Genomic DNA, 23,518 nt, shown 5'->3' on the forward strand with positions numbered 1-23,518 from the left:
GTCTATCAAAGTGTCAATTGATGACGGCATGCATGCAAAGCAGAGAGGGAGAAATAGCGGTTGTACTTGGTCAAAAGCGTTGTATTTATGTGCACAGTCGTCGAGGCGGTAGAGCCGCGCGGTGGTGAGAACTTCTGTCGGAAAGATCATTGTGCATAGAGCGAACAAAGGATGTGTTGAAGAATGCAGGGAATTGCCGGTTGCTCCTTTGTTCCACACCCAAGTGACTGTGTCTGCTCCAAACAACAGCACGATGATTAATGAAAGAAGTCCTAAGGGAGCGGCGGTAGAATTTCCATAGGCTCCTAGAAGGCAAAATAATTCCAGCGGCACAACGATAAAGAAGTCCTCGCAAGGAATGGTTTAGCCACGGCCAGAGGTCAATCACATGGATTCTCATTGTTCTGAGACAACGTAAGGCTCTTTGACAAAATCGGAAGAGCTCGAAGAGGGTCTTGAAAGGCTAAGCGGTGGATGCTGAAGTGGTGTCAGACCGTCTACCGTTTTACGACATTCAGTTGGATATTTTGATTCCTGGTTATTCTGATAGCGGCAACGGACGTCATGAGATCGCAATGATATTGCACGAAAAGGCGAAAAGAAACGATTCCGATATTATAACATTTACCAGCCTCCGGGGGGGGTTGATGCAACCTCTGCCTCCATCTGGGCAGTCGCTTGAATGAACCATAAAAAAGAAGAGGTACGCAAGCTTGCAAGCAGAGACACGTGACCGTAAACGCAGTGGGCAAGCCCACACCCTGAGATCGAAACAATGTATGATATAACAAGATCCACTCAAGCTTGGACGTTGAGACTGTGGGCACAACATGGTTAGATAGGCTATGCTATTAGCAAGATTACACTCACAGTTCCTCTCCGACAACATTCCCGACAGGATTGTACAAGCAAACATGGTATGTCGCCTGGCCGAAGCTCGGATCGAAAATGCTGTCGCACGATGCAACAGCGCATCCTAATTGTGTCGTCGACTTCCACACCACCTGGGTGAAGTGTGAGAAAGTAGGATTAAGCGGGTCATATTGCGCTGTCGAGAACATGTTATCAGTCCGATATTGCAGCTCGCTCGTCAGTAGTCGGACTTACAAGCATCGCTTATGAACAAATTGACCGCGGCCAAAGGGCTGAATGATCCAGTGCCAGCGGCCAAGTTCTCGCCCACGGGACCTAACGCACCGTCCGAATGCCTGAACTGGCAGCCCTGCGCCCAGCTCTCCGCAGAAGCTTGGAGATCAGTGGACCATGTCAATGGCGCGGCGCCATATTCTGCACGGTATGAATTGTGAAGACTTAGATATGCTGAAATCTCAGCAGGTCCAGTTGTCGGTGAAGGCGAGGGAACAGATGAGGAGGATGCAGACGATGAAGATGGTGCCGACACAGATGACACAGGACTAGAAGAGATAGGCGCCGACGAGGCAGGAGTGGAAGAGACCGGTGCGGACGATGCAGGAGAGGAAGAGGCAGGTTCCGATGACGCAGGAGTGGAAGAGCTGGGCACGGAAGATCCAGGAGTAGTAGTCACTGAGGAGCTAGCTGAGGCACTAGAGACAGGTAGCGACGGACTCGCCGTCGTCGAGGGGGAAGGAGATGAAGGTGGAGAGGACGATACCGAAACGGATGTCGGACCGGACAAGGAGGGTGATGACGTAGGAGAAGATACGGGTGCGGATGAGCCGCTAGATGAACTGACACTGGGAGTGGAGCTGGATGCCCCAGAGGACGAGCCAGAAGGAGTAGAAGAAGGGACTACGGACGATGGAGGAAGTGAAGTGCTTTGTGAGAGCGAGCCGACGGACGACACGGTAGACTGTGAGGAAACAATAGGCTGCGTACTGGACGGCAGGTTCGAAGAGAAAGGAGAAACTGGAGTAGGACCAGCCGATGACGACCGCAACGATGACGAAACTGAAACAGAAGCAATGGGAGATGATGTCACTGAGCTTGACGCTGAGGGTGAGGAAAACGAAGATACAGCTGACGACGAGGAAATCGCAGAGACAGAGCTCGACGGTGCAGGAGTTGACGATGCAACAGGAGATGCTGGAAGTGAACTCGTCGGAGCTGAGAAGGAGGACGCCACCGAGCTAGAAGCAGCAGATGAAGGGTCTGACGGCGCCGAGCTGGGACCAACTGATGAATCAGTGGGAACAGCGGACGAAAACGGCGTTGCGGATGAAGAGAGAACTGAAGACGCTGCCAAACTTGGTGTCGAAACTACCGCTGTGGAGCTGACTGGAAGAATGCTGGGCGAAAACGCCGCTGAGAACGCGCCTGGGTTTGCGGAAGGACTAGCACTCGACGCCTCAATTTGGGACGAATAACTTGAGCTGTCAGATGGCTGAACCGACGAAGGTGTCTCGGGAGGAGATGCTGATGTCGACTCTCCATTGAAGTTGCTAGACGGGAACAGCGACTCGCCCGGACCGGAATTTCCGGACGGAGTTGTCACAAAAGCGACCGAAGAGTGTGAGTCAGGCCTAGATGAAAAAGTGGAATTTGCTGCAGGGTTTGGAGCATCCGTCGCGATCGCAGGGGAAGGCGCCACGGAAAGAGTGTCTGCAGCCGCACTATCTGGACTAGACAAGACATCCAACGCAAAGCTATTGAAGTCTATCAAACAGTTAGAGCTCAGTGCATAAACACGAATGGGCACCTACGCGGGGTCGGAGCAGCTGCTGAAAATATGGCGAGGAGAATCACCACCCAGACGCCGGTCCTGAACATTGCGAAACCGAAGGTGATAACTTAAGAGAATGACTGTAGGCCAGGAAGCTTGCAGGCGACAATATTATAACGGGATGTTAGCCCGTAGGCTATCCAGGCCTCGAAAGGGAACAAGATGAAGGAGAAGCAGAGTTTAAACCTCCCGTAGTGTCGTGGGCAAAACTCCCGGAAGGCCTCGCCAAGCGCCGGCGAGGCGAAACTCAAGCCGCCAACCATGGCGAGGGCCGGCGACGCTGGCGAGAGTGGCAAAACTGCAGCAACATCGAAATTTTCACTATACCTATGTCTGGGGTATCTACAGGCCTAGAGACAACATAAGAAACTGATGTTTGCAGTCCCTGCCTCAGTTGTGTATATGGAAGCCTCCTGGTCCTCGCTCAGAGGCACTTTCCGGCTCCACATATAATCCAGCTCTATAAATTTGAGGAACATCAGACCATGTCACAGTGGATGCCTTCCCGTAGCCGTTTAGAAACGTTCTAAACTAAATTTCGTCTCTAAATCAGGCCGGCACGTCGGCAAATTGATCTCCGCATACCGTGAGAGCAGAGTGAGCTCTAAACCTTATATCTGGAAGGGGGGGTCGACAGGGTCGACCCCCCCTTCCAGATTCTAAACGTCTCTCTAAACGATGATTTCGGTCTCCGCCCACTCGCAATGCCCATCTTTGCCTATATTTGGTGCTGCATATTGCTTACATCATGCTGCCGCTCGTCCTCCGACCCTCTAGAACTTGGTTTGATCATCATCATGTTGCGACGCTACGGTTTCACAAATCCTGCTGTTCCGACACAGTGGGGTGTTTCGCAGTCCGCTTTGTGATTTAGAAGTGCTCTAAATCCTACGGGAAGGCATCCACTATCCCGACAAAACCTGTTGCACGGTGCACGTGACCTCTACCGTGGTGACGATCAAATTCGAGGACAAGGATCATGTAGTACATAGTGACACTGCATTCAAGTACAGAGATAGTATATATAGCGATTCGTACTGTTCATACACTCGAAGGAGAAGGAAGTTTGTGGCAGATTGGAGGTGGGACGAGGAGCGTAGGGACCGCGACGCGATTGATCCAGAGGGGATGCTGATGCACGCGTAGGAATGAAGAAAAATGTCTTCGAACCACGAACTTCTCTGCATCATGATGAGATGATCCCGAAGTTAGATTCACGCAGGAACACAAAGTTCGGCCTGCACGCGCCTTATTTAATTGCCGTGCGAGATACGAAGAATCGAACCGCATCGCTTGGAACCATCTACCCTGCTGCTGCTGGTCGGATGTTGTAGTCCCGCTTGAACGTCTCAAATTCTTCGTCCCTGGTCTTGTATTGTTCTGCGAGAGTGGATATTACTTTCAAGATCTGTCCGGAAATAAAGTGGTCAACGCTTGGCCCTGCATCTGATCAGAACTTGCACTCACCCCACCACGGTTTGTTTGCAGCGCAGGAACAACATCCTTCACAGTTCTCTCGACCAAAACACCGCCAACTAGTCGAAAACACTTGCGATCCGGCTCTTCCGCCAATGCCTCGTCCAATGTGGTCAGGACCAGGCTGTTGAAGTCCGATGAGATCCAAAATATAATATGAACGTGCTGCACAAACCTGTGCTCTTCCGCTTCCTGCTCCAGCTCACCAATCTTGCCGGCCAAAGTCTGAAGTTCATTCTGCAAGCGATTATAGTTCTGTTGAATCTCTGGCTAGCCGTTGCGGTCGTCAACTATGCCTTTAAGTAATACACCAGCGACGTACCTTGCGTTGAGAGGGGAGTAACCGTCGGCTGTACCTGCTTGGCCTTTGCTTTTGAGGACATCGCGTCGATACGGTAGCTCGGCACTGAGGGCTTGCGCCAAATGTTAGATCCTTGCAGCCGGATTGGCTGGAGCATCACGTGCATCTCCGGCAGTCCCCGGGTAGGGGCGTCCCGTCGCCGTCGCTGGCAACATCGACGAAGCGTTCTCCAGTGTCGAGCGCATCGACTGCAACCATGGCATTTGTTCGCGCACTTGCGACTGCTGGACTGTCGACCCGCTTGGCAGCATCCAGTACGCCCTTGCGGGCTTCTACTCTTTCGTTCTACCGCTCGCTCTCTACCGCTCCTCACAAGCATAATGTGCACGAACGCGATCCTTTGCTAAAGGAAGCTCTGCGGGACCAGGCTCCTCATGTCGTTTCTCCTGGTCCCTCTGCTCCTCGTTCCCCCTCTGGCACTGCCATGTTCTCCGTTAGAGATGAACCGGGCAAGGAGGGTATGCGTTACGAGGATGGTCCTAGTGCTATCGACAAGGCTGTCCATCTGTTCTTCTTCACTGAAATTCTAAGAGGTGCGTCATGGCTGTCCGTCAATTCATCTTCACGGTTGACCATTCTCCAGGAATGTGGATTGTGTTGGAACAGTTCTTCAGGCCGCCATACACCATTATGTACCCTTTTGAGAAAGGCCCTCTGTCTCCCCGTTTCCGTGGAGAGCATGCCCTCCGAAGATATCCGAGCGGGGAAGAACGATGCATTGGTATGATTTCGTGACGTATGCCGTTGGCGAATGCTGATAAGACGTCGTCCGTTCTCCGCAGCGTGTAAACTCTGCGAAGCTATCTGTCCAGCTCAGGCTATAACTATCGAAAGTGAGGCCCGCCTAGATGGCTCGCGAAGGACCACGCGATATGGTCCGTCAAATCTTGCCGAGTAGCCCGCTCTAAACTGAAATGCATCCGGTTACTAGATATCGATATGACCAAATGCATCTACTGCGGTTTCTGTCAGGAGGCCTGTCCGGTGGACGCCATCGTAGAGAGTATGTGGTCTCCTCTCCAATAACTTCTCTACAGCGTATCCCGCCTGTGGGAACGTGTATTGACTGAATCTTGCTTCGCATTGTTTAGCCCAAAACCAGGAGTTCTCCACGGAAACACGCGAAGAACTCCTGTATAACAAAGAGAAGCTGCTGGCGAACGGTGACAGGGCCGAAGCCGAGATTGCTGCGAACTTGCACGGTGCGTTCTTCCCCATCGCAATTATCATGTGCAGGTACAGGCACTCAAGTGCTTCATTCCCAGCGGACCACGTATACCGGTGACAATGCGGATGAGAATCGGAGCACGGGATGAAAGGGATGCGGGCCGCCACGAAGACGAAGGCTTAATCTCAACTGGTGTACATACTTCGTCGAGGAAAGTCCCGCGTCGCTTCTCACACGGTCGAATATAATACGGTGTTTGCATGACTAATGCGACTCTTATGTTCGTTGTGGAGAGGTTTGTCGTTCGTCATGATTATGTCGCTCGTTCTATCATGCCTCAGGATGTGGTGCAAGGTTCCGGCTCAACGCTGGATATTACCCAGGAAAGCATGTGTGGTCCGGCTGCAGATTTGCGGCTTTCGCGTTGAGTGAAAAGTGCCGCGTGGGATGACCTTTTCGAGGAGCCTCTGGTGAAGTGCTGCAGGTGCGAACGAATTCTTCTGTGGCTGCGATTCTGGCAGAGATTGATGACCGGCAAGACACGGACTTACATGAACCTTGAGTCTAATAAGACAGCGAACTCATCTGCCGATTGCTCCGCGGCTCTTGAGACGTTCTGGATCGACGACTGTTCCGCGCGCCGCTCTAACGCGTGCTACCAACCATCTTGTGCGCTAGCTGTCTATGCCGGGTATTGGTGAGCCCGAGTCCTCTTGCTTGTTATGTGGATTTGCTGACGGAGGTATGTTTTGATTACACGGGCAGACAGGGCTGTGAGTCGTCGAACTCTCCCCTCCGCAGCTGACTTGCTGAGATGCTTTCATGAAACAGATTCGCATTCGCTCGCGGGGCGTTCCTTGCCTCATCCGAACATCTCTCCCTTATCTCTTCCCCACAGAGACCAGTCAGGCAACTCGGACCGCAGCTCTTTGACATTACGGGCTGCGACTTTCCACTCTGGTCCGACCCCTATTCCATGCCTATCCAGCTGCGAATTCACTCCACTGGCAGGCGAGGGACACTGAATGGCGAACCCTGCTCAGTCCCACAGTCAATAGAAATGCTGAGCGCGGAAGCTGGGGCATTTTGATTCCGAGAGCACAGCGCTTTCTTCGATCAGTTCGATCTGGCACACGCTGATCCGTGGGTGCGGAAGCGGATCATGTAGGCCCAGTCAGGATCTCAATCGCCCAATGGCCAAGGCGTTCACGGCGGCTGGACGCGGCAGCTGCGCTACTAATGGACCTGCGTGACATCGTTAACCCCGAGGACGCTGGTGGATTTCACACCACCTCAGGCGCGCACGAACGGTAAGCTTCGATCTATCCTTATGATTCTCTGTCTTCAGTGGACTGAATAACTTCCCTCGTGACCGCTGCAAGGATAACGAACGCTCCCCCTCCCGGTTCGCGGCGGAACGCCCGAGGACGCCCTTCGCAGAAACGCGCTTCGGCCAAGCAGGCGGCAGGATCTGCCAGACAAGCACATACTGGACTGCGTCATCGTGCCCATGGCGGATCACCTGCTCCGACGCGCTCCCTGGAAGTAGCCGCTCCTAGTGGTGGTCGTGTTCCCCGCAGCCGCCGACGCTATGACGGTCTTCATGCGCCACCGCACCCAGAGACTCGGAATCACCTGCCCGCCCCAGGGTCTGCACCGCCGCTCTCACTGTCGATGCCACCGCCTTCACCGATGAGGGAGCTGATAAGGAGGGGCGGTCAAGTTGTCGCAGGCGACACAGGGTCCGGGCAACGGCCCTTCATCATGGACGTCATCCTCAACGCCAGGCCTCCCGTTTCAGAGTACACCGAGGACGCCTCACTCGAGGCGCGCCACCGGAAAGAGGTGCAGACACGAGTTTCGCAGCACCACTACGTGTTTCGGGACAAGGATAGCTTGGAACGATACTGGGCCGACCAGGCGCTCCTGTGCCGTTCAATAGCGGCTCAGCCGCCACACTATCCTCCTGAGAACAAGTTCCAGCTATCTGCAGAACGCTCGACAGCTTCCTGGGACGAAGACGGGAATGAAGATCCGCACACTGAAGCCGAATCTGACGTGCGGAGCAGCACATCGGTCAGCAGGACTGGGCCGCAGTCTGCATGGGGGCATAGCACACTTCTTGACGGCCAGCAGCTCGCGCACTGTGGCGATAATGGATATGGGTCCAGCCAGTCTCCTCGCCTGCATTCATGACATCTCTTCTCGCTGCGGACAGTCCCATAGTGGCGTGCGTACCCTATCTATTTGATTTGAGCATATCCGACATATCACCATGTATCCAAGAATATATATATGTATACGCTTCCTGCGGTCCGTATGTCAATTTTCACTGCTATGAAATTTCCGAATATCCGCAGTGGAGCGATATTTGGCTTGCTTGGCAAGTGCATGCCAGAATATATATGCTTCTTGTAGACCGTATGCCAGCGTTCACTGCTGAGAGATTTTCGAATATGAGAACGGAGAAACATTTGTCTTACATGGAGTATCAGAACGGAGACATTTGTCTTACATGGAGTACCAGAACGGAGACATTTGTCTTACATGGAGTACCAGAACGGAGACATTTGTCTTACATGGAGTATCAGAACGGAGAGACATTTGTCTTACTCGGTAAGCACACGGTACCCTCATGCCAGCCTTGTGGTGGACAAGATGCGAGGAGAAGACGCGGTCAATCACACAGCCATATTTACGGCAGATAAATTGCTTGAGAGGCGCGATACACGGAGCCTAAGTAGAGTTCTGCAAGACCTAGATAATCTCATAATGTGACATGTGAAAAACAACAGACAGACAGATAGATAGACCAGCAAACAAGGATAAGGCATGACAGCCATATGTGTTTTATCCATGATCGTCCAAAGAACACAGCTGCGAGACCAGGATTGGGAACACCGAGCACACACCTACGCGTCCTCATCCATCGGCTCGTCTCTCCTTTCACCGGAACCTCCCTCATCATCACCCGGGTGCATCCTCTTGGCTGCCCTGCCGTCAGACGCCGAGCTTCCCGACAGAGGAGAAGGCCTCCCCGCAGCCCCACCTTCAATTGGAGAACGGATCTCACCGTCGTAATCATCACCCGCTTCGATATCACTCCGCGATCTCTTCCGTGACTCCATAGCCACCGCGCCCACGTCCACCGGAGGCATGTGCGCAGCGCGGTCTTCGTGTTCCTCATACACGCGCGAGCCGTACGACCGCGAGCGCTCGTGTTCGCGGTCATACTCATACGCCTCGCCGGACGCAGGACGCGTCGGGGTCCTGTTCGCGCTATTTCCATTCGGCGTGTCCGCGCGCGACGTGCCATGCGACACTCCCGGGCCGACCAGCGGCGCGTCGTTGCGCCACTGCGCTGCGCCGGTAGCGGCAGCCTCGTCCTGCTCCTCAACATCCATGCGCGACTGGTACGCCACGTCGCGCTCGTACAGCTCCGCCTCCATCTCGCGCTGGCGGAGCGCCTCGAGCTCCCGCGCTTCTCGCTGCGCCATCTCGCGGTGGATATTCGCGCCGGGGCCAATGCGTTGGTGGTTATGGATGCGCGAGTTCCCGCCGATGCTCCCGCCGGTGCTGCGCGTGCTCGTCGGCGACGGCGCAGAGGGCGGCGGCGACGCGGGCATCTGTGGGTGCGTCGGGACGGGGAGCGGTGCCGGCCGCCGTCTGTCGTCTCCCGTGCTCGGGCTGCGGCTGTGCATGGGAAGAGGCTCCATGCGGGAACCGCCTGCGAGTGCATCGAGGTCCGGGCGAGCCGAGGACGCGTGGTGACTAGAACTGCTGCTGTGCGACGACGTGTGGGCGTGGGCGTGCGGGTGTCCCGGGGGATAATGGTGGTGATGGTGCTCGCCCATGGGCGGAAGGCCCTGTGACGGAGACTCGGGCGCGCGTAGGGGAGAAATCATTGGAGGCAGCGGGGGCAATTGTCTATTGGGGTCGTACCCGGGCCCCGAATCATGGTGGAAGCTGTGCACGAGGGGCAGCTCGTGCGGGGGCGGCTGCGGTATCATTGTGTTTACTTCGCCGTGGACAATTGGGGCAGGCGTGTCTTCGACGGCGATGACTCTCCCATCGGGAGCCTGAATGAGGCGCGCATTTGGATGGGTACGCATGTATTCAACGAGGGCGTGGTCGCTGGGATCTATCATGGATTCCGGCGGGAGAGGGGCCTGTGGGTGGAACAGAGGATCCTCCACCAGTGGCAGCTCCTGAGGATGCCTGCCCGGAGTAGGCGGAACAGCAGCGAGGCGCTCGTACAGAATACTATCGCGGGTTCAATATTGAAATTGCACATACGCACACGACACACAGACTCACGCTCGCTCAAGGTTCATTCGGCGGATATTTTTCTTGGCCAAAAGCAGCTTGAAGTACAGCCTGTCATTATCCTGGAGGACGATCAAGGTCACGAATACGTCAGACAGACCGCAGTGCCAGGTATTGACTCACGGTTTCTATTTCCTTTACTTTCTTTTTCAGATCCTTGTACTTGGCCTGGTATTTGACGTCCTCAACGCCCGCAGTGATACCTGATACGTAAGCCTTCTGTCTTTGTGGCTTCGGTTGCTGGAAAGCAGGATTTGCCAGCACCACCGGTGAGTGGTAGGTAGGTTGCAAGGACAGGTGTGAGGGCCCAGGGGACGGCTGGCGGGACATGGTGGTCGGGAGGGAAGAGGCAGTGCGAGCGCGAGCCCGCGGAGGCGCACTGAGCTGTCATGTTTGGCCGGCGTTGAGTCGTTTGCGACTTCCCATACAGACGCCCGAGACCTTCGGCTATTTGCGGCGTTGACAGTGCTTCACTCATCGCATCGCAAGGCCTCACTCCCTTATGTCGGGAAAAATTCTCACTGTCTTTTGTATGAAGCTATGCAAGCCTCCATTCTCTACGCGCACTTGTCTTCTGGGCGCGGCCTCGAGTGCGACGGAATGGAGGTCGTTTTAGTGATCGCGTTCCTGAAAAGGCAGTTCGCCTGAGTCGCGTCGAATGCGCGAACACCATGCTGTGTCACTACTCTATGTTTGTAACATCTGTATACGTACAAATTTGCACACGAAGTTCGCCATTCTGTGACCTAAACGACAAGATAGATTATTTACTGCGCTGGACGAAGCAGATGCAAGCCAACTGCGATCCGCGAAGCTCAGAGAACACTGCCACGTGATGACATCAGGGCAGGGTTCGGGGCAAGCGCGCCCACAAACTTGTCAAGTCTGCTGCCATCGTCTTGCTACGTCCGCCGTAACGTCGGCAGCTACTGACTCGCTCACATAACGCTCCACATAGAAGACCCCAGCCAGTGAGTTATGGTCGCGCATATTGCAAACAGAAGGCAGAGTCTGACACGGGCTGTGTGTCGCAGTGTCGATTCCCTATCGACAGTGGGTGCAATTGTCTCCCTTCTTGGTCTCTCTATTGACCTAGACGGCTGTGGTTCTCGTATGCAGGGACATGCCCCCGGCGGGCGGGTTTGATGCAATCAAGTACAAGCGCAATCTGCCGTTCCGGGGACCGAGTGGGCTCGTCATCCTCGGCGGTGTGACGGCGGTGTGCGCTTACGGGTTCTACCGCGTCGGATTGGGCAACACAGAGAAGAGGTGCGTGGAAAGCAGTGACTGTCGATTCTGGAACGCCCTGGTCAGGCGGACGGAAAACGTGTGCTCGGGAGGCCCGCTCGCCACGGAACGTGGCTCGGTTTGGGCCGAAGCACGCGAAGAAGGGCTTATCGTTCATTCATTGACGCGCCGAATATGGCTACATGAGCAAGATTTGCTGACATATGTGTATTCTTTGCGCAGGGAGCTGCAGCGAGAGAAAGTATGGTCTAGAATTTACCTTGTGCCGCTGCTGCTGGCAGAGGGGGACCGGGACGCGTACCGACGGCAGCAGGCGGCGCTGGCGCGGGAGAAAGAGATCATGAAGGACGTGAAAGGATGGGAGGTGAGTGACCTGGATGATGGGTGGATGACGCAGTGGAATGCTGATGGTTATCTGTGGTCGGTCGTTGCCGGGGGTTGGTCTGGTGGTATGGATAGGCGGGGAAAAGTGTGTACAACAACCCACGATACCGGCCGCTGGAGTCGATTGTGGTTCTGTGAGTGTAGCTGGCGGGAGGTGCTCAGTACCTCGCAGTTCGAAGAGGATAAATGGAAATACGCTAAGCTTGGCGATATGTTATGCGTGAGCGTGAGGATGCAAGAGTTGAGTGAGTGCGAGAAAGCGACAGACGGGGGACTGGGACAATGGGAGATTGGCGCAGGGTGGACGGGGGATCGGGCGGGAGATGCCATATGGAGGGTTCGCACGGGAAGTCGGGTGGCGGGGCGGTTGGACAGATGGGATCGGCGGTGCGCAGTCTGGTAGCATCGAGGTGTCGGAGGGCGTGGGCATCGGGACTAGCCCGCAGCGCGCGATCTTCTTTCTCTATCGCGCACTTCTTCGGAGACTAATTTTGGACGGACATCTCGCCCAGAAAGGCAGCTGGCGAGGCGAAACTCTCCGACAGTTTCAACTCTCTTTCCTCTGAGTCACTGTCGCACGTCCTTCCCAAATGGCTCCCTTTCGAACGCCGCTGGCGCTTCCCTCTTCCCTCCGCCGCCCTTTTAAATCTCCCCCTCCGTCCCTCCTCCGTCCCTACTGCCTCCTGCCCCTCCCACCGTCCTTTAAAAGGTCGCGTCTATTCTCCTCCCAGCCCGCTCCCAGTCCCCCGCCGCCGCCGTTCTGCATGCCCCCGAGCTTCCACCACGACGCCCCCGCCATCGCCCACGAACACATGTCGCTCACCGATCTCTACGCGTTCGACGACCCGGCCCAGTTCGATCCCGTCGTCCCAGACGCGGATCACATGATCTTCGACTTTGACGACTACTACGACCGCAAGTCGCCGTTCAACTGGGACCATGTCAACGACTACACCATGCATCCCTTCCCTGCCTCTCCCGACTCGCTGTCCAGCCAGCCAGAGCTCCATACTTCTCCCTACATCCCTCCTGCACGCCAACACTTCTCTCCGGATCTCTTGTCCAGCCACGATCTGCCCCCGCTCGCCGACTTTAACGACAGTGGCCTTTATTCGCACTGGATAACAGATCCCGACCCTCCCTCGCTCTTCCACTCGTCGCTGCCCATCCCGATCCCGAATCACCAGTCCCAGTCACCTCCCGGCGAGTCTTTTATTGCTTACAGCAACAGCTCCTCCGTCTTCCCAGATGTCACCGCGTTCTCGCCTATGACAGCCTTTGCTGCGCTCCAGCCGCTGCCCCGGTCCTTTTCTCCCCAAGATGACACGATCATGACAGACGCTCTCCAGCACGACATGTCGCAGGCCTTTGCTCCTCCCGCCCCCGCGTGGGCCACGCAGCTATGGGACTCGCCCAGCCCGCAGGACACGTCACTCTCGCCGCCCCAGACGCCTGCGGAGTTCACACTTTCCGCAGAAGACGCGTTCGCCACTCAGCGGCAGCGCGTCCCGACGCGACGGAGCGCAGTCACATCTGTCTCCCAGATTTTCCAGTCCTCCAGCGCGCCCTCGCTCTCGTATGCCCGCCCTCCGCTCCAGTCGCGCGCCTACAGCCGCCGTGCCGAGTCTATCAGCGAGCACGATGATCGCGATGCGACGGTGCGAAAGAAGAAGCGCACCACTCCCGTGGACGAAGACGAGGTTAGACCCGTGGAAAAGACGTCGGAGAGCCGTGAGTATTCCTCAAGTCTTCTCTTCCCTTCTCTGCCACTGCCCCTGGTTGATTTTGACGTGTTCCCTGCCGTCCTTCCAGCCCCGACCAGGTCAATGCTGCGCCCTCCCAAGCTTGCTCCATCTGCGTGGCAGCTGTATTTCACCGATTGGATTCAGCGCCACCAGGCGTCCAGCCATAAGAAGTTAAATGTCGCCCAGGCTGCTAAAGAGGCTGGGCAGGAGTATGCGAAGCTCACCCCCGAGGAGAAAGAGGTACGCCACCTGATCCTCGCGCCTCGGGGAGGCGCCCCTCACGCTGATCTTCCCCTCCAGCCGTACAAACGCCGCTCCCAGGCGGCAAAGGAGACGCGGGAGCGCGAGCTAGCTGCATACATGCGCAAACTGACGCCCGACGATATCAAACGCGAGAACGCGTTTCGGACCGCACAGCGCAAGGCGGGCAAGTCGCGCAAGGGCAACATCAAGGACCCAAATGCGCCGAAGAAGCCGCTGAGCGCGTACTTCATGTTTCTCCAGCGGATCCGGTCGGATCCCGATTTGGTTAGGGAGGTCTTCGGCGACGAAACTGAGACGACGAAACAGAGCGTCTTAGCGGCCGGCAAGTGGCGGTCAATGACGGACGAGCAGCGGAAGGTCTGTGACTGTAACACCATCATCGATGCCGATGCCTGCGTTTGTCTAAAACCAGGCCCCGGGATCGAGTGGTGGTTTAACGCTATGAGGATTGACGCTGACGCGCACATGATTTGCAGCCGTTCCTTGCACAGGCCGAGCAGGAGAAACTGGAATATGAGTCGGCGCGCAAGTTGTACGAGGAGGGCACTACGGGCTACTCGTCAAGCATAAATTTCAGCATCCTGCCCAGTAGCCCTATCAATTCGATCTCATTCCCTGGCAGTCCGTTGCGACCCCTCAAGCAGGAGTCCCTCAGCTCCGAGAGCGATAGCGAAGAGTTCGCAACGGACGATGGCGACCGTCGTTGAACGCCGCGATACCCGGGTCGCATCTTGTTACTGACATTTATCCGTTCGTAATTTCCTTGCTTTCTTGGTGAACGTTATATTGCTTTGTGGCTCACTACTTATGCTTACCTACCTCTGCGCACTTATTGCGGCTAGAGCATGCACCGGCTGTATATACCTCTCTGCCTGCCATACCTTACGACCTCTGACCGACAACGGACCACACAATGTATCGTTGAACATCACGCCCCCGTCTCATCTTTATGATGTATTGCTAGCATCTCCCTCCTTCGGTCTCACCGATACTGCTCCGCTTCGACGTTGCATACCTACACGACCTTTCACGACGGTTTGCTAACGTGTACGCGCGTTCCTTCTAATCCGATTGGGACAGGCGGGCGACCATCCGCTGGTGGGGCGCACCGTCCTCGTCGAATTTGTCTCCCTGTATGATACGTTTACACGGCGATTCTTAATTGCGATCATCATGGGTATCCCAAGGGGGATGAGGAAGCCATCAGAACGCGTCGGTGGAGAGTCGCCAGCACATTCCTCGGGCGAATACCCAAATCTGCGCCGCAGAGAGGTTCAGTGACCCATTGAGTGCGGGAGATCGTGGCGGCGAGGGGAGGAGACTCAGTCAGCGTAGCGTGGATCTGGGAGTGCGCCTTGACCGTGGCGGACGCGAGGCCTCGCCGTACGCAATCATGCAGCGCGAGCACCAGCGCGCGCCCGAAATGGAACTGGCGGTAGCCCTGCAGCACGGCCAGGGCGTCCAGTTTGTAATAGCCCCGCACGTCGTCGCTGGAGCAGCGGATCGTGCCCACGGGCGTGAGACTGGAGCAGGATGTGCGTCGCCGTCTCGTCCAACCTGTAATTCAACGGCAAGTGGGTGTCGCGTGAGAGGACGTGAAATTCAGAAGATGGAGCGCACTCTTCGATTTCTGCTTCGGGCGGGAAGTGTTGCTCGTGGTGGAAGACGGCGATGCGGACGTGGTAGCGTTGCTGTCGCAGCTGTTCCCGCCCGGGCTGCCCGACGTCGGGTACGATTGTGATTCGTATGCTGGTATTTCGCTTGCTGCTGCATTTGACGATGACGACGACGACATGATTGGTGGCGAGAGTAATGTTGTCCGAGTCCGCTCGAGGCAGCAAGGTCTCTTCCAGTTCTGGCGCTTCCAGGACACGGCCGCTCTCAACCGTACCACACATTACGTAGATACCGTTCGCTCGCGAACAAGTACGATCTGTACAGTATCTATTGTCAATGAGATCAGTCTGAAGACACCGTGAGGTTGGAAAGTGATGAAGAGCGAGGATAAGCCTGCAGGAATTGCGCGAGTGGTATGTCACCTAGGCCAGGGAAAGAGAAGAGCAGATTTTCTTCGATTTGGGTAGAACAGATACCGATTGAACCACCAAGGCGCACCTGCTTCTTCTCGTTGCTATGCTAAGCCTGAGTTCGATCCGGAACTACTCGGACGCAGATCCAGCAGTTCGATGGTTTGCTTTCTCCGTCGATCGTAACATTTCATCGATGCCATCTGGGCAGATCTGAATCTCGAGAGACAGACCTGCAGGTGTAGACTCCTCGTCGTCGTCGCAAACATTCATGCACTCTGCCTTTATGTTCCCTTCGAAAAAAATATCCTGTAGTATTTGACAGCTGCGATGGCGCATTGAGGTCGCACGAGCGCCGATTACTTGAGGAACTTGAATCCGTAGCTCTCCATGAACTAGTTCTTGCCGCATCGCTCGAGCACTTGCACAACTCGGCGAATGAACCAGTGTGCAGGCTACGCGTGCGTTGACGCAGCCACATACCTTACGACCTCGGACGGAGGACCGCACAATGTATTGTTGCATACCACGCCTCCTTCCGATCTTCTATGATATATCGCCAGTATCTCTTTCGATTTCAACACTCTCCGCTTCCATGTTGCATGCTCTACGATCCTTCGTGACATCTGCCCATCGTAGCGCGTTCCTCTCAATCTGATAGAGACACGCGGGCAACCATCAGCTGATGAGGCGCACCATCTTCATCGAATTCGTCTCCCTGTATGATAAGATACGATGATTTTAATCGCAATCACCGTGCAACCATTGTGGCCACCAGAATAGAAAAATCAGAGCGTATCAATAGACCAGTAGATAGAACGTACCTCAGGCGAATATCCAAATCTGCGGCGCAGAGTGGCTCAGTGAATTGAATTCGGCACGAGGGCTTATCGCTGTTAATCAAAAGGCGAGGAGCCAACTCACTTTGCATAAAAGCCTTTCACCGGGATCTGGGAATGCGCCTTGACCGTGGTGGAAGCGCGACCGCACTGCGCAAGGTCCTGCCGCACGTAATCGTGCAGCGCGAGCACCAGTTTACGCCCGAAGCGGTACTGTCGGTAATCTTGCAGTACGGCCAAGCGACTCAGCTTATAGTAGCCCTGCGTGTCATTGCGAGAGCAGCGGATCGTGCCAATGGGCGTGAGACTGGGTACCAGCCGGAGCAGGATGTGTGTCGCCGTTTCGTCCAAGCTACATTTCAACGGCGGGTGGGAAATAGGGAAAGGCTCGCGGGAGAAGTCAGCGGTGGGCGACAGGACTAGACGAACTCATCGATTTCAGTGTCGAGCGGAAATTTTTGCTCGTGGTGGAACACGTCGATGCGGACGTCGTAACATTGCTGCCGCAGCTCCTGCCGTCCGGGTTCGCCGACGTCGGGTACGATTATGATCTCGTGCCCTGGTGCTGCGCTGGACGACGTCGACGACAACGAGCACATGCTTGACAGTTCGACAGTGGTGAGAGTTCAAGTCAGAACCTCTGAGCTCCGAGGAACGGGCACCTTCGACCAAAAAGCCGTAACAAAGTCCTGCCCTGACTTACCAGTGGTCTTCACAGTTGTTACAAAATAGATACACTCAAATTGAAGCTCCGTTAGTTATATATTACATCTATTGTATAGCCTGGGGAGACCATTACTAATATAAAGCCTTCACAAGACCCTATGGCTGGGTTCCCCAACCAAAAATGGCCGATCGCTGGGTGCAAACCCCCAAAATGGGTGGTTCCACACCGAAAAATGTCATCGAGACAGACCGAGGCTGTTACGGAGACTTGCCTTTTTCGTCATCCGAATTCCGAATATCCAGAGCACTTTCTCAGCGCGAGCAAGACACACCTCTTCCTGGATGTCCTCGCCGCCTCCTCTGACTCTGTTTGTGGTCGTAGGTCCAGTTTTGTGAGGTATGTTCAGCCGTTCTGACGGTGCACAAAGTTCGTGTGTGTGACGCAGGAACAGGGCCTCGTCGGAATTCGTTGTCTAATGCTGGAGCATTTGACCACGGTCGTCTTCAACACTCTCCTTTCCGGTCGCCCATTTGCTGCACACTCGTCTGCATCCTCGAGCTCTGCCCTGAGGATGGTCACGCGCTCGCGCCATAAAATTCCGCAGGACTTCTTCACGCCACGTCCACGGCGCGTGAAGGGAAAGGAGAGGGCACGCCCAGAGGATGATGCGTGCGATCCCTGCACAGGTACAGAAGGTACAATAATGAGGGGCATGCATTCGTCGTCTGCAGGTACGTCCAAACGAATATATTCTCAGCTCTTCTGACTCGGGTACAGGCATCTCATTGCGACAGAGACCACGGCGAATATCGGGTCACAAGCTGATGCGCACTCTCTCTCGAGGCGGCACCTCCTTCCTGGGCACGCCCGCCCAGCGGCGACACTCGTCAAATCTTCCGGACGCATCGTCAAGTGCTACACCGTCGGAGCAGCAGGCGTGGATCGACAAGATCAACGCATTCGCGACTTGGAAAAACGAGGCGGCGACGTGGAACGGGGAGTTCGACTACGAGGACGCATGGCGGGCGTACGAGGCGCTCGACGCGGCAAACGGGTGCGACCTAGTGCCGGTGGAGGTGTTTATGCAATTTGCATCGCGGATCGCGGACGGGGCGCAAGGGCTGGACTTCCGGTCGTCGTTGCTGGACTCGATGCCGCTGTGGGGCACGCGGCTGCAGATGCTGCTGCACGCGCTCGCGGGTCGAATCAGGCCGCACTCGGGGCTCCATGTCCGCTGGCGCTCGTTGGAGACGCGAGGGCTCGCGATGGCGGGGCAGTACGCGGAGGCGGCGCGGGAGGCGCGAGAGCTGGCAGGGACAGAGATGGAGCAGAAGAGTGTAACGTACGTGGTGGAGGCGTACACGACGATCGTTTCGCTTCTTCGGCAGATGCGGCACCCGGTGGTGGCGTTCGAAGTGCTGCTGGGAGAGTGGGAGGCGGTGCAGCCATTCTTGCAGCAACGGACGATGGTCTGGGGCGACTCGATTCTGCGGCTGAAAATTTCCAGGTTCAAGGAGGTGGTACATTCGGTGGTGATGGGGGTGGAGAACATGGCGGCGTACATGTTAACGGCCCAGAAGAACTGGACACCAGAGCGGCAGAGAAGCACGGACGAGTTCCTGATCCGGACGCTCTGCCGGGTAAGATTGCCCCACGACGCGCTGGCCATGTTGGATATGGCGCTGACGCAGAAGGTGCAAGTACATTTGGACGTGCAGTTGCTGGTGGTCAAGACGCTCGCGAAGGAGGATGCGTTTGAACAGGCAAACAAGTTGTTCAGCTCTCTGTCTCAGTGGACGACGTCGGCACTTTTCTTCAGGAAGTACCAATCTCTGGGTCTCTTCCTATGCGCGCACCAAGGAGATGTGGTACGTTCCGAGGAGTATTTCGATCGACTTGCTCAACGTTCATGGGTCAGCATGGCCGACATCAACATGCTGATGCACGCGCACGCTGTTCGTGGGGACACTGACCGCGTCATCGAATTGTTCCACCACTTCTTTCCTATAAACGTCAAGGATCGACCAGCTCCTACGCTCTACCACTACACCACGGTCATTTTCGCGCACGCACAACGCAGTGATTTCGACGGAATCAATACTTGGCTAGAGCGCATGACGGAGGCCGGCATTCTCCCAGATATGCATGTCTACAGCGTCATCCTGCACAGTTTCGCTATGCGCGGGGAACTGAAGTCCATGGTTGAGCTCCTGGACCAGATGCGCGAGAGCGGCTTGCAACCCACACGAGTCTTGTATACTACTATCATTTCTCTGCTCGCGACGCGCAAGGATCCCGCGGCGGCGGAGGACGTCTACAAACGCGCCCTCGGTGAAGGAATCATCCCGGATCGCCGCATGCTGACTGCGTTGATGAACGCTCATGTCGAGGCTGGTCAATGGAGCGGTGTCATCCGCGTTTTCGACTACCTAGCATCTTCTGCCACACTCGGGCTTCGACTGACGATCGAGGTCTTCAATACGCTCCTCAAGGCGTACGTTCTCATCGGCGCGCCCTTTCGCGTTGTTGCGGGATTATTCCAACGGCTCGAACAAGCGAAGGTGAAGCCTGACCAGTATACGTTCGCGCTGCTCGTGCAGTCCGCGTGCGATTCAGGACTAATGGGTATCGCCACGGATCTCGTAGCGGAGATGGAACGCCTCTCGGAGAGCTGGGAGACACACTTTCATTTAAACGTCTACGTGTTCACGATCCTCATGGCGGGACACTTACGCCAGAAACACAGAGCCAGGGCGCGGGCAGTCTATGAGAACATGAAGGCGCGGGGCATCGAGCCAACTGCTGTCACGTACAGCGCGATCATCAACGCGTATGCGCACGAGAAGAGCGGGGAGGGGTTGAAGATCGCGGAAGAGTTCCTTCATTCTCTCCTGTCGACAGACCGGGACCAGCGGCCGTGGATGAAGCCGGCTGGACGCAGACAGTTACCTCTTGAGATGGTCTATGCCCCGATCATGGTTGCGCACACATGGCGTGAAGATCCAGAGGCTGTTGAACGCCTGTATCAGGAGATGCTTGACAACGGCGGGGAACCGACGCTTGGCACAATGACCGCTCTGTTCGATGCCTATCGGCGGAAAGGCGACCTCCAAGCCGTGTACCGCACCTGGCCGCAGATAGTTGAGTTGGGCCTCCGCTATTCCCGTGTGAATGGTCTCTTCAACGGTATGGCGGACGGGGCCAGACCAAATTTGCGCAGCCAGGGCACTTCCATGTGCATCCCACTCTCGATATACCTCGATGCACTGTCCGCTTCTGGTCGGCACTCTGAGATCCCGAAGGTGTGGACGTCGCTCAGGGAGGAAGGTCTTTCATTCGATTCCCACAACTGGAACCATCTCGCCGTGGCACTGGTGCGTGCTGGGGAGCCCGAGCGTGCGTTCGAGGTCATAGAGAGGGTCATCCTGCCATACCGAAACAAAAGCCGAGGGCTCGCGACATCAAGGGACCCACACCCAGAATCCCCACTCAGTACATCCCTTCCTCCTCAAGAAGAGGAGGACGACTTGCCACCTGCGCCTTCTGAAGCACCGATGCACTTCACGAGGCGCAGGGCTCTCGCAGTATATCTTGCGCGCTTGAAGGCCAAGGGCCTGGAGGACGAGGGAAAGAAGGACTTCGCCCATGGGTTGCATGTGCTGCACCAAATTTCTCCGCTTTGGAACGTCTGGCGTGCTCACGCCGTGACCATGAGGGTACTGCACGGTGTGCTCGTTCATTTGGAGGGTGGCCAGTTGATCCAACCGTATCGCCCTGGCGTCGACTCGAACGAGGAGACTGCCGTGGACGTGCAGAGTCTCCTTAACAGGCGGACGGCAGCGTTGGAGATCCTGGACAGGATTCATGCCAACTACCCACATACGGTACGCTTACTTCGCGAGTACGAGATCATCAGGAAGGCGTCGAATCGTAGGCAAGTAGCCAAGCGCTCGATGTAGTTCATCCATGAGTGCCAGCCATTATTGTTGCGAAAGCAAGACAGCCAGAACAAAACAATTATCTAATGCAGCAGCCAGACGCGGGGTCATAATACATACATCCGGGCAGGGGGAATTGTCAGCAGTTCATGTCTCGTCGGATTCGTCTCCCGAGCCATCCGAGCCACTACGCTGCCTCTTCCGACCTTGCTTCATGGAACCGTTCCGGTTCCGCTATCTCGCCGCGTCAGCGCGTGTGCTTAGGTACGCCGGAGAGGATCCACTCACCAGCGGGAGCTTCTGGCCTTGGTTACCCAAGGCGATGGAGAGTGGGGTGGTGTCTGGGTAGAAGGGGAAGGGTGATGTTAGGCTCGTATAATACATTCATGTAGTGGTGCAGGCAGACCTGGGACGCCGGGGAAGCGTTTAGCGGAGTAAACAATGAAAGGCTCAGTAAAAGTCTGAGCAAGCACAGGCGAAACATCGTTATGAACACGGAATGCACCAACGTCTGGGGCCGGCGGCCTGCGAGACACCGCAGGACGGCGCGTCAGCACGGAGTCACGAGTAGGCGTTGTAAGAAACCTCTGCTTACGCGCCAACGTTCATAAGACGCAGCCTCAGACGGAAGGTGCCTGTGCGTCCAATTGAGTAACAATAACGCCGCCAGTGTGAGTCAGAATCCCTCATAGACGCACCTTCGGTTCGAATGGAAAGATCCTGGAAAAGAAAGAAGATTCCGGGCTTGCGGTGCTCGTCCAATAGGCGGCAAGCGTTCGCCGATAAGGGCCCCACGAGGGTCCGTGTATAGGTATGTCGGGGCAATGGTGGCATGCTCGATGGCGGAGTACCGTCCTGAGCGTATGTCCCTTGTTGATATTGTGGAGCCGAAGGTGGTGGTTGTTGCTGCCGGTGCTGCTGCTGCTGTGGTGGTGGCTGTTGGGAATAAGACGTAGAAGCGTACACGACATTGTCCAATTGCTGAGGTGGGCCCTGCTGTGACATCGGAGAGTACGGCTCCTGTGAATACTGGCCTTGTGAGTACGTGTCCGCAGTCGGAGCAGGAGCAAGAGAAGTGTAAGAGTTCCTGCGCATCGCCGGGCTGGACGGGGAGGGGTGGGATGCCCTCACAGGCGGGTCAATGGGTCCGGACGCATGAGCCACGCCGTTGTGACTACTGGAAGAATATGATGCATCTTGCGGCCATGTGCGATAGGGCGTTCCTTCTGTATCGTCCGTAGCCGACCCGGCGTTCTCGACTTGCCAAGTATGCCCAGCAGAGACAGCCGATACAGGTGCATTACCATACTCTGCACCCATGGCCGAGCCAGCACTGGAAGGAGGGTTACGACTCACGAGCTGGCCCGAGGTACGAATTGGAGGAGGGTAATGCGCAGGACGGTCAACCGGAGAGGTCGAAGGAGGATAACCCCAAGGCTGGGGGTTTGCATCAGGTGGTGGAGGTCCGTAGGGACTAACAGGTTGGAAAGAGTTTTCCGACGGCGGTGGAGGGTACGCAGGATATACTTGACCCGAGTAGCCTGGCGCTGTAGATTGAATATAGGGCGCCATTGTACTGGACTATCGTAGTTGAACATTTGCAAGTTTCTTCAATGGAAAAGGAAAAATCAGATCGCGGACATACCTGAGGGTATTCGGAAGTAGTGGGGGTAGTTGCAGAGGGCGCAGGAGAACTCTGCTTCCTCGCCCGCTGAGTCGAAGAATTTGTGCCGCGCCGCTTGGACGGTTTCGTTGTGTTTGCAGGAACGTATCTATCCGCGGAAGTGGGATGTAAGACCAGATTCATCTCATGCTTGCTGTCCGCTGACCAGAGGTCGACGGTGACCAAGAAGAAAGAACAATCCACGTCACTGCAGGCGCTCGACCATCAGCATAAACGTTAGCACAGAATAGAGAACACTCACTCCACGTCTATTATACCGTTATCCTCTCTTCGAACTATCATCTTCGCTACTGCTGCCGGAGCTAGAGGTCGACGATCCTGGAAGCAAGCAAGCAACGGAGTGGGTATCAGGAACTTGTCCGCAATAAGACATGACCAACCTTGTCCCCAAAGCCACACATACGTGCACGAAGAGGATTCTGAACGACCTCCAAAGAATAGTGCCTGACGCACAGCAGTGTTAGGTCCACACGTCGAGCGCGAACACCGGTAATAAACTCAGGAACTGACTTGCGTTGCGCCCACGAGCCCCATGGTTCCGGATTTGAGTTTTCTCCCGCTGGCGGGCGCATTGGAGCAGTAGATGTGTTGCCTGTGCGTGCGTTCGTCTTTTGGATCATGCAACTTGGAGATGTGTGGTTCGCGGAAGCCTAGAGCCGATGTGATAATTAATGAGACCCAGATCGACGG

General features: G+C 55.8%; 11 protein-coding genes across 11 annotated transcripts; 5 read left to right on the plus strand and 6 right to left on the minus strand.

The window, feature by feature from the left end:
• Positions 1–798: 798 nt before the first annotated feature.
• On the minus strand, positions 799–2,748 carry SCP_0211050 (hypothetical protein; the record flags this gene model as incomplete). The annotated part of the gene is made up of 4 exons (XM_027755015.1): positions 799–817; positions 871–1,048; positions 1,108–2,634; positions 2,682–2,748. 4 exons carry the CDS (start codon positions 2,746–2,748, stop codon positions 799–801), a joined length of 1,791 nt encoding a protein of 596 aa, XP_027610816.1.
• Positions 2,749–4,004: 1,256 nt separating this feature from the next.
• On the minus strand, positions 4,005–4,560 carry SCP_0211060 (Probable prefoldin subunit; the record flags this gene model as incomplete). The annotated part of the gene is made up of 4 exons (XM_027755016.1): positions 4,005–4,109; positions 4,169–4,301; positions 4,353–4,443; positions 4,500–4,560. 4 exons carry the CDS (start codon positions 4,558–4,560, stop codon positions 4,005–4,007), a joined length of 390 nt encoding a protein of 129 aa, XP_027610817.1.
• Positions 4,561–4,734: 174 nt separating this feature from the next.
• On the plus strand, positions 4,735–5,823 carry SCP_0211070 (NADH-ubiquinone oxidoreductase 23 kDa subunit, mitochondrial; the record flags this gene model as incomplete). The annotated part of the gene is made up of 6 exons (XM_027755017.1): positions 4,735–5,071; positions 5,122–5,259; positions 5,321–5,413; positions 5,470–5,541; positions 5,630–5,740; positions 5,804–5,823. The coding sequence occupies 6 exons, from the start codon at positions 4,735–4,737 to the stop codon at positions 5,821–5,823; spliced, it is 771 nt and encodes a 256-aa protein (XP_027610818.1).
• Positions 5,824–6,945: 1,122 nt separating this feature from the next.
• SCP_0211080 (hypothetical protein) lies at positions 6,946–7,902 on the plus strand (the record flags this gene model as incomplete). Its single annotated transcript, XM_027755018.1, has 2 exons — positions 6,946–7,016; positions 7,089–7,902. The coding sequence occupies 2 exons, from the start codon at positions 6,946–6,948 to the stop codon at positions 7,900–7,902; spliced, it is 885 nt and encodes a 294-aa protein (XP_027610819.1).
• Positions 7,903–8,618: 716 nt separating this feature from the next.
• On the minus strand, positions 8,619–10,362 carry SCP_0211090 (hypothetical protein; the record flags this gene model as incomplete). Its single annotated transcript, XM_027755019.1, has 3 exons — positions 8,619–9,969; positions 10,024–10,094; positions 10,156–10,362. 3 exons carry the CDS (start codon positions 10,360–10,362, stop codon positions 8,619–8,621), a joined length of 1,629 nt encoding a protein of 542 aa, XP_027610820.1.
• A 793-nt stretch (positions 10,363–11,155) lies between these two features.
• Positions 11,156–11,802, plus strand: SCP_0211100 (hypothetical protein; the record flags this gene model as incomplete). Its single annotated transcript, XM_027755020.1, has 2 exons — positions 11,156–11,644; positions 11,740–11,802. 2 exons carry the CDS (start codon positions 11,156–11,158, stop codon positions 11,800–11,802), a joined length of 552 nt encoding a protein of 183 aa, XP_027610821.1.
• Positions 11,803–12,254: 452 nt separating this feature from the next.
• On the plus strand, positions 12,255–14,380 carry SCP_0211110 (hypothetical protein; the record flags this gene model as incomplete). Its single annotated transcript, XM_027755021.1, has 4 exons — positions 12,255–13,395; positions 13,477–13,649; positions 13,710–14,030; positions 14,150–14,380. 4 exons carry the CDS (start codon positions 12,255–12,257, stop codon positions 14,378–14,380), a joined length of 1,866 nt encoding a protein of 621 aa, XP_027610822.1.
• A 464-nt stretch (positions 14,381–14,844) lies between these two features.
• On the minus strand, positions 14,845–15,468 carry SCP_0211120 (hypothetical protein; the record flags this gene model as incomplete). The annotated part of the gene is made up of 2 exons (XM_027755022.1): positions 14,845–15,230; positions 15,294–15,468. 2 exons carry the CDS (start codon positions 15,466–15,468, stop codon positions 14,845–14,847), a joined length of 561 nt encoding a protein of 186 aa, XP_027610823.1.
• Positions 15,469–16,349: 881 nt separating this feature from the next.
• On the minus strand, positions 16,350–17,138 carry SCP_0211130 (acyl-CoA N-acyltransferase; the record flags this gene model as incomplete). Its single annotated transcript, XM_027755023.1, has 4 exons — positions 16,350–16,418; positions 16,525–16,543; positions 16,625–16,891; positions 16,969–17,138. 4 exons carry the CDS (start codon positions 17,136–17,138, stop codon positions 16,350–16,352), a joined length of 525 nt encoding a protein of 174 aa, XP_027610824.1.
• Positions 17,139–17,547: 409 nt separating this feature from the next.
• On the plus strand, positions 17,548–21,165 carry SCP_0211140 (Protein Rf1, mitochondrial; the record flags this gene model as incomplete). Its single annotated transcript, XM_027755024.1, has 3 exons — positions 17,548–17,583; positions 17,634–17,937; positions 17,984–21,165. The coding sequence occupies 3 exons, from the start codon at positions 17,548–17,550 to the stop codon at positions 21,163–21,165; spliced, it is 3,522 nt and encodes a 1,173-aa protein (XP_027610825.1).
• A 126-nt stretch (positions 21,166–21,291) lies between these two features.
• On the minus strand, positions 21,292–23,448 carry SCP_0211150 (Velvet complex subunit B; the record flags this gene model as incomplete). Its single annotated transcript, XM_027755025.1, has 9 exons — positions 21,292–21,378; positions 21,433–21,485; positions 21,551–21,669; positions 21,740–21,779; positions 21,843–22,725; positions 22,790–23,015; positions 23,070–23,146; positions 23,209–23,272; positions 23,339–23,448. 9 exons carry the CDS (start codon positions 23,446–23,448, stop codon positions 21,292–21,294), a joined length of 1,659 nt encoding a protein of 552 aa, XP_027610826.1.
• Between the last annotated feature and the right edge of the window lie 70 nt (positions 23,449–23,518).

Source organism: Sparassis crispa, assembly GCF_003851025.1.
Source record: "Sparassis crispa DNA, contig_000001F, whole genome shotgun sequence".
Lineage (NCBI taxonomy): Eukaryota > Fungi > Basidiomycota > Agaricomycetes > Polyporales > Sparassidaceae > Sparassis > Sparassis crispa.